Source organism: Oncorhynchus mykiss, chromosome 26, assembly GCF_057628025.1.
Source record: "Oncorhynchus mykiss isolate SJ-2025 chromosome 26, ASM5762802v1, whole genome shotgun sequence".
Taxonomy (NCBI): Eukaryota; Metazoa; Chordata; class Actinopteri; order Salmoniformes; family Salmonidae; genus Oncorhynchus; species Oncorhynchus mykiss.
Window position 1 is genome coordinate 8695614 of NC_143047.1, and position 9523 is coordinate 8705136.

The following is a 9523-nucleotide window of genomic DNA, read 5'->3' on the forward strand; positions in this document are numbered from 1 at the left end:
GCAACGAGCCAGGCTGCCCAAACTGTTGCATATACCCTGACAATGAACGCAAGAGAAATTACACAATTTCACCTGGTTAATATTGCCTGCTAACCTGGATTTATTTTAGCTAAATATGCAGGTTTAAAAATATATACTTCTGTGTATTGATTTTAAGAAAGGCATTGGTGTTTATGGTTAGGTACAGTCGTCCAACGATTGCGCTTTTGTTAAATCATCCCCCAGAGTTGCATCGATTATATGCAACGCAGGACACTCTAGATAAACGAGTAATATCATCAACCATGTGTAGTTATAACTAGTGATTATGATTGATTGATTGTTTTTTAAAAGATATGTTTAATGCTAGCTAGCAACTTATCTTGGCTTCTACTGCATTCGCGTAACAGGCAGGCTCCTCGTGGAGTGCAATTTATTTATTTTTATTTATTTTTTATTTCACCTTTATTTAACCAGGTAGGCTAGTTGAGAACAAGTTCTCATTTGCAACTGCGACCTGGCCAAGATAAAGCATAGCAGTATGAGCAGACAACACAGAGTTACACATGGAGTAAACAATTAACAAGTCAATAACACAGTAGAAAACAAAGGGGGAGTCTATATACAATGTGTGCAAAAGGCATGAGGAGGTGGGCGAATAATTACAATTTTGCAGATTAACACTGGAGTGATAAATGATCAGATGGTCATGTACAGGTAGAGATATTGGTGTGCAAAAGAGCAGAAAAGTAAATAAATAAAAACAGTATGGGGATGAGGTAGGTGAAAATGGGTGGGCTATTTACCAATAGACTATGTACAGCTGCAGCGATCGGTTAGCTGCTCAGATAGCTGATGTTTGAAGTTGGTGAGGGAGATAAAAGTCTCCAACTTCAGCGATTTTTGCAATTCGTTCCAGTCACAGGCAGCAGAGTACTGGAACGATGCAATGAAAGGCAGGTGGTTAGAGCGTTGGACTGGTTAACTATAAGGTAGATTGGATCCCCTGAGCTGACAAGGTGAAAATCTGTCGTTCTGCCCCTGAACAAGGCAGTTAACCCACCGTTCACACTTGTAGGCCGTCATTGAAAATAGGAATGTGTTCTTTAACTGACTTGGCTAGTTAAATAAAAGGTATCAAAAATATATACTTTTTTTTGTTTGTTTATCAGCAAAACCGGCGCCCAAAAATACCGATTTCCGATTGTTATGAAAACTTGAAATCGGCCATTCCGATTAATCGGTCGACCTCTACTACACACGCACTGGCAAAGACTTTCAGCTGGCAGGCAGACACTAGAATATGTTTCCGAGTGACAGAGTGAGGGTTTTGCATAATTTGTTATGTTTTTTTTGTGGGACTGGGGAAAAAAATGCCAGGAACCTAAAATAACGTTATTAACCAGTTCCCATGCTTTTAAAAGAACGCTTCTGTTCCGATTTTCAGTTCTGTTCCCTGAACCGGTTCCAACCCCTGCTATAAATAGAAACAATCTGAAACACCATCTGGACAGCATTAAAAGTGTTTCCTTTAGTTACATAGTATAACAATAGGACAGACCTAGTGACAAATCATTCACCTTAGGTTGAGCAATACAGTGAGCTCCTGTGAGAAAGTAACTGTGTCAGGTAATTAACAAAAAAAACAGCGCAAACTAGAATGCTACTTGCCCCTAAAAAGAGAATACACAGTGGCAGAAGACCTGACCACTATGACTGACCCAGACTTAAGGAAAACTTTGACTATGTACAGACTCAGTGAGCATAGTCTTGCTATTGAGAAAGGCCGCCGTAGGCAGACCTGCCCCTCAAGAGAAGACAGGCTATGTGCACACTACCCACAAAATGAGGAGGAAACTGAGCTGCACTTCCTAACCTCCAGCCAAATGTATGACAATATTAGAGACACATATTTTCCTCAGATTACACAGATCCACAAAGAATTCAAAAACAACCCGGATTTTGATAAACTCCCATATCTACTGGGTGAAATGCCACAGTGTGTCATCACAGCAGCAAGATTTGTGACCTGTTGTCACAAGGGAAGGGCAACGATTGAAGAACAAACACCATTGTAAATACAATCCATATTTATGTTTATTTATTTTCCCTTTTGTACTTTCACATCGTTACAACACTGCATATATATTAGAGGTCGACTGATTATGATTTTTCAACGCCGATACCGATACCGATTATTGGAGGACCAAAAAAGCTAATACAGATTAATCGGACTAATAAAAAAATAACATTACAAAATTAATGTATTTGTAATAATGACAATTACAACAATACTGAATGAACACTTATTTTAACTTAATATAATACATCAATAAAAATAAATATAACCTCAAATAAATAATGAAACATGTTCAATTTGGTTTAAATAATGCAAAACAAAGTGTTGGAGAAGAAAGTAAAAGTGCAATATATGCTATGTAAGAAAGCTAACGTTTCAGTTCCTTGCTCAGAACATGAGAACATATGAAAGCTGGTGGTTCCTTTTAACATGAGTCTTCAATATTCCCAGGTAAGTTTTAGGTTGTAGTTATTATAGGAATTATAGGACCATTTCCCTCTATACCATTTGTATTTCATTAACCTTTGACTATTGGATGTTCTTATAGGCACTTTAGTATTGCCAGTGTAAGAGTATAGCTTCCGTCCCTCTCCTCGCTCCTCCCTGGGCTCGAACCAGCAACACAACGACAACAGCCATCATAGAAGCAGCGTTACCCATGCAGAGCAAGGGGAACAACTACTAGAAGGCTCAGAGTGAGTGACGTTTGAAATGCTATTAGCTCGCGCTAACTAGCTAGCCATTTCACTTCGGTTACACCAGCCTAATCTCGGGAGTTGATAGGCTTGAAGTCATAAACAGCACAATGCTTGACGCACAACGAAGAGCTACTGGCAAAATGCACGAAAGTGCTGTTTGAATGAATGTTTACACGCCTGCTTCTGCCTACCACCGGTCAGTCAGATACTTAGATACTTGTATGCTCAGTCAGATTATATGCAACGCAGGACACGCTAGATAATATCTAGTAATATCATCAACCATGTGTAGTTAACTAGTGATTATGATTGATTGTTTTTTATAATATAAGTTTAGTGCTAGCTAGCAACTTACCTTGGCTTACTGCATTCGTGTAACAGGCAGTCTCCTTGTGGAGTGCAACGAGAGAGAGGCAGATCATTATTGCGTTGGACTAGTTAACTGTAAGGTTGCAAGATTGGATCCCCCGAGCTGACAAGGTGAAAATCTGTCGTTCTGCCCCAAGGCAGTTAACCCACCGTTCCTAGGCCGTCATTGAAAATAAGGATGTGTTCTTAACTGACTTGCCTAGTTAAATAAAGGTATAAAAAATAAAAAATAAAAATTGGCAAATCGGCGCCCAAAAATACCGATTTCCCATTATGAAAACTTATGAAATCGGCCCTAATTAATCGGTCAACCTCTAATATATATATATATATATATATATATATATATATATACAAGACATTTTAAATGTCTTAATTCTTTTAGAACTTCTGTGAGGGTGTTTACTGTTCATTTTTCTTGTTTATTTCACTTTTGATTATCTATTTCAATTGCTTTGGCAATGTTAACATATATTTCTCATGCCAATAAAGCCCTTGAATTGAGAGTTCTCTAGTGCTTAAAATTTACGACCGGGAGTGGAGGTGTCAAACCCCCACCGTTCCCTCCTCCCCCCTTTGCGTGTGGGAGAGGGTCTGGTGATTGTCAGCTATTGCCAAGCTGATCTGAGACATTGTGATCCTCACATGTAGTCATGACATTTTTATTGGGCACAAAATCATCTGAAACACAACCAAAACAAACAGCAAATGCATCTAACAAATGTGTAGAGTCGCTATCTTGATGTAATCATTGTGTGCTATGAATACGGGGCCAAATACTTAACTTGTACCTACTTTAATACACATAAGTGAATTTGTCCCAATACTTTTGGTCCCCTAAAATGGGGGGACTATGACCAAAAAGTGCTGTGATTTCTAAACGGTTGACTGGATATGGATGAAAATATCCTCAAATTAAAGCTGACAGTCTGCTAGTTAGCCTCATATTATTTGTATCATTTAAAATCCAAAGTGCTGGAGTACAGATTCAAAACAACAGAGATCATTGTGTATTTATCACACATTTCTGCTTTTCACAAAATCCACAATTTCATCCAAACAAAAAAGGTAGTTATCATTACTATGCAATTATACAACATCTCTTTTTTTTTAATGGTTGCACATAACATTTCACAATAACTCATCTCCTTAACGGTCAACATTTACCCCCTGCTGCAGGTGCTGTTTGGTCTTTAATAACATCTGAATCACACACGAGACCACTACCCCAGGCCTTGTTGTTGGAGTCACTGTATTGACGCTGTTAGTCACAGACACCGAGGAAAGCGATGGGTAATCTATGTTAATGTAGCCAAACTGACATGGCCTCAGCCTCACTCATTGCCAGACCAGCCTTAACCATCCAGCATCATCAGGCCTCTATGGACCAGCCAGTCAGCCAGTAGATGCAGCCAGCCCAGCATTCTGCTCACTAAGCAGAGTAAGTGCCTTTTATTTACAATGCAAAAAACCTCCTGATCCTTTGCTGCTGCTGCTGCTCATCCTGTTACATAAGAGCCACAAATGCATCACAGCATCCGCTGGCAGTGGCAGACTCTCAATAACCAACACCCAGTGACTAGAGTCACATCATTCTACACAGCCCGCACAGAAAAATAGTCCCTCAAATCCTTACATAAAATGAGTCAGTCAGGGGCACAGACAATTGCACCATCCTCTACAATCAAGCTAGAAACAGTTGGGATTATGGAGGAAAAACTGCACTACCGCTGTCATTGCAAACCAAATATTTTGAATTAAGTGGTCTGGTGGATGTTATACAAAGAGAGATTATACAGTTATGCTGTATATCAGTCAAAATCCTTCTGTACACCAAATCCTATACTGTAGCCAAATCCCTTTTTTTCCCAGTGAAGTAACACTCGCACTTGACTTTCCCCCCCACCTCCCCTTACCACTGACTTTGCTGATAGCTACTTTATTGAGGGAAAATGTACTTACTATGACTGAGATATGTGATTGTCCAACCTAGCCATTTTTAAGATGAATGCACTCACTAGAAATACACTAACGCTGGAAAAGAGCATCTGTTAAATGACTCAAATGTAACAGAGTGTGGTAGTAATGTCTGTGTGAATGCTTAATAAAACTTGTCCACGGTTCATGTGTAAGGGGTCATGGTCAAAGGTCATTCTGTGCATCACTTCCTCCTGACAGAAGACTGTTAGCAGGCAAATTGCTCACTCTGTCATGTCATTTACTTGCACAGCACACTGAGTTGCAACAAACAGGGTCAGGAAGCCAACAGTAGCCTGAGGGCAGCCAGTCAAATATATAATACTACAAGCCATTTGATATAGCCCGGATTCCAATAAGAAGCAAGATTGTTGGTCCTAAAAGTCTGAGATTTTGAAGGATAAGAGTATTTAATCCAAAAGCTTGTGAATTAACGGAGTTAGGGCGGCGCACAATTGGCCCAGCGTCGTCCGGGTTTGGCGTCATGGTAAATAAGAATTACGGTTCAATTCAAATTCAATGTTATGACTGAGGAGGACACAGAAGTATGTTGCTTTCCTGACATCCCCCATTGCTGACATGAACGAGCATGTATTTACTATACTCCAAAGGACATTAGCAGGTGCTTTTAGTAAGAATGATATCCAACACTGTGGTAACTGAACATTAGGATGGCCTTGCTGACAGATGTGAAATTGCTATAATGCTATTAAAATGCTGTAGTGGATCACGTAGCCTAATGATAACTTCAATGTAGGCCTATCTATTAGATGAAGAACCATATTGCCATGGGGTGTCAGCTCACATGGACACATGTTGTCTTGTCTACAAATAATTGACAGTAGCTACCAGGTGAGATAGTTATGGCTGCAGGTGATGTTGACTTTTTCAAGTTGCACATTTTAGACAACTTCAGACAATTGGTAGCCGACTGAAGTAGTTATATGAAATATCGTGCGGGATTGAGATAGGAAGTGCAGGATAAATTCAAAATGTACTACCTGTATGATACCTGCTTCCTAATAGCGAAGTGTAAGAAGTCGTTATCCAACTGCTCCGCTGTCAATGCCCCCGCACCTTCCAACCGAGTTGACACTTTTCCTTTTACTTCTCCCGTCTTGAAGACTGGACCAGGTGACACCATTTCGGGCAGGAAAACGTCCTCCTCCTCAGCCCGTTCTTCTATGGTTGGTGGCACCAGTGTCGCCGTGGGTGAATCCGTAGAGCTATGGACGATAGGGGTTACACGGTCCCCGGTATCCGGTGCCTCAGCCATCGATACCGTGCTGTGGATCAACTGTGAAGTGCTGCAACCTAAAATAAAGTAGCTTGTGTTCAACACTGGAAGTCCAAAGCAAAACTATGACTCGTCTTGCAATGTGACAAATATGCTTACAGATACTGACTTTGTTAAGCAGAATTTACCTGGTTATAGTCGCCGGTATTCACGCGAAGACGGAAATCCTGTGGCCGTAGGTTTCACGGGGGTCGTTTTACCACAGCCACAAAGTCATAAACCCCGCCTATTTCTACAGTTTATCTTCTTAAAAATGGATGTTAAAGCTAACCTTAACCACACCGCTATGCGTATGCCTAACCTTACAAAAAAAGCTATTTTTGTTATATTATGAATTATTACGATATAGCCAATTGTGACTTTGTGGTTGTATTAACAAGTAGAAACCGGTTGTACAGCTGTGCGGCTCGCTCCAGTTCTCTCCTCTCTCTGATCTCTGAGCGCAACCACACGTGGGGTCGTGAATAATATTAGCGCAAACAACAGTAGTGGAATCGGCGTTTAACCTTAAAAAATAAATGTCCCCGATTGAAACTGATGCAAAGGGATGAAAATAGTGGAATCATGACACACGTGTACAAATGAATGCTAAAAAAAAAGTTGGAGTGTTGTTTTATAGATTTGACAAAAGACAAAATCGCACTATTTGAAATCGCAACGTGGATGTATAGACAATAGACTGTCTGGGAAGGTGATTTCCCCCAGTTAAAGTCCCGCAATAAGAGCTATGACTCTACCAGTGTTCTGTGAGTGTCACTGAATAGGCTGATACCCCATTTAAAGCTGCAATTATGTTACTTTTTGAGCGACCCTTTACAAACAAATATAGCAATTTTGAAAGTGTACTAACTGCAGTCGACTCGCAGTACTGTACTTGCAGAATAACTGCAGTGTACTGCTGTTGAGCTGCAGGTGTACTGCTGTTGAGCTGCAGTTATACTGCACTGTAACTCCAGTTACACTGCAAAACTACTGCAGTAAAAAAAAAGGTGTTATTTTGGACTCAGTTTTTGCAGCATACTGCAGTTATACTGCACTCTGACTGCAATCTTTTTTTCATAAGGGACCGACCACATTCACATAGAAATGTTAGTTATAGATCTGCCATTCTCATTGAAATTCAAGTCTAAGAAGCTGTAGATCTGTTCTATGTGCTCTGTTTCACATTTTGGTTTGTCATCTTTTACTTTCAGTTTTGTGCACCAGCTTCAAACACTGCACTTGAATTCCCACCCTTACTAGCACTGACTTCTCTACATGTTCTACTTAATTGTTTTATTTTACCTTTATTTAACTAGGAAAGTTAGTTAAGAACAAGTTCTCATTTTCAATGACGGCCTAGGAACATTGGGTTAACTGCCTTGTTCAGGGGCAGAACGACAGATTTTTTTTTACCTTGTCAGTTCTGGGATTTCTATGCTTGTTTTGTTACATAAACTGATATTGGGTGAATTTAGCAAACAGGAAATTCTGGGGTCTACATCCACAGTACGATTTCAACAGATTTGTACTTTTTTTTGTGTCAAAATAACTGAGTATTCTCTTTTATTGAATTGATATAGCAACATTCCAACCTTGTTTAGTATTATGTGGTACAATTGTGGCATGATTCAAATATTTGTATCAGTTTGCATCAGTTTCAATGGGGGACTTAGAAGACACACCGCCAATTCCACTCCTGTTGCTCATGCTTATGTTGTTCACAACACACTGGTCTCTCCCTTGGCTTCTGCATTCACTGGCGGCAGGCGGTATCTCTGCAAACTCTGTGTGAGAAAATAAAAATACTTCCAATCAAATGAAAGATTGGAGGTAAAACTGGAATTGCTCTATCCTACTTTACATTTTCCAGTGAACCAAACATGCAATTAGGTCTATAGGCTACTCTTCTTCAATAGTGTATGTTACCATATTGATGCATTGTATTGTTCACAACCTATTGCTTTCTTCTTAGGAAGACCTCATCACTGCGGTGGCCTAACCCAAACAATACTCTGAAAAGGCCTGAGTGATGATTAACCTGTGTAACCTTATGTTAGTCAACCAAGGTATGCTAAACACAGTATAGCCTACTTTAAGCCATTTGTCAAATCGTCCTTAAAAAGGGCTGTAAAACTGTTTAAACTGGTGAATGCAATTCCTTAGGAAACAGGAAGCTGTCCTGCGCAAATGATCCCAAAGGAAAACTACACCAAAACAGTGCCATGAGAACATTTGCAGTTGATTGAGTTGTTTTAGGCATTTTGTTAGAGGTAGACTATTGTACCTGATCTTTGTTGTAGCCTAGTTTGCTGTAGGCCTAATTAGTTGTTGGTCCCACTGCAATTTAGAACTATTTGAATGATTAGTACAGCAATGATGGTTATGACAACGGTTACAGTGGAACTGGGCCAATCAATGTCTGACCTTTCCTGTGCTGTTGTTATGTGACCTGGTGTTACCCAGTGAGTCAGACCATCACAGCCACAAGGTGAAATACGCCTGAATGATTGTTGGAAATGCATATTTTTTTCCTAAGCAGGCGGTCGAAATATTACTTACACGTAGCCAAGTTGTTTTAGTAGGCAACTTGTTTGAGTTTCTCAAAAGGGGACAGTTGAATGCGGACAGGAACTGTCTAACTTGATTCCAATAGCAACAAATGTAGAACAAGCCATGCGGCACAGAGCACAGCTATATGGATCCATTTTCAGTATGGTCAGATAATGGGGCATTAGGCTGTGGTTGATTACTCCAGCGAAGGATCTCATGTAGGATACGGGGATGTTAAAAGGGAATTGCTCTAAACTAAAGCCGACATCATGTTAGGTATGCATGTATGCATGTGGAAAACATTACATCAATATCACGCAATGATCCTGTCAAAGTGTATGTTGTAACATGTATACAACATGCTTTGCATTCTGTTCTGTTGCATTATGCATGGACATAAAGTATCATGTGCCTGCCATGGACAATGTAACTCTCCAAACATACAGGCATGTAATCAGGCATGCATATTCATACAGTTCATTTGCATTGCAGTTTGGATAGAACAGTTGCTCCACCGCCCAAAGTCAATAGTAGGGAGCCACACCTTTGTACAGAGCCCTGACTGAAATAACAGACTGTTGGATGTTTGAC

General features: G+C 40.0%; 1 protein-coding gene across 13 annotated transcripts in view; it reads right to left on the reverse strand.

Moving 5' to 3' along the window:
- The window catches only part of LOC110506319 (diacylglycerol kinase zeta), a 141906-nt gene extending 135064 nt beyond the window's left edge, over positions 1–6842 (reverse strand). For all 13 annotated transcript variants that reach the window (XM_090221939.1, XM_090221934.1, XM_090221925.1 and 10 more), the window contains exons 1-2: positions 6529–6842; positions 6105–6417 (exon numbers count right to left, since the gene is read on the reverse strand). In XM_090221939.1, the coding sequence (XP_090078065.1) occupies positions 6105–6379 (275 nt within the window). In that variant the 5' untranslated portion in view covers positions 6380–6417; positions 6529–6842. The remainder of the gene's footprint in view (positions 1–6104; positions 6418–6528) is intronic.
- Between the last annotated feature and the right edge of the window lie 2681 nt (positions 6843–9523).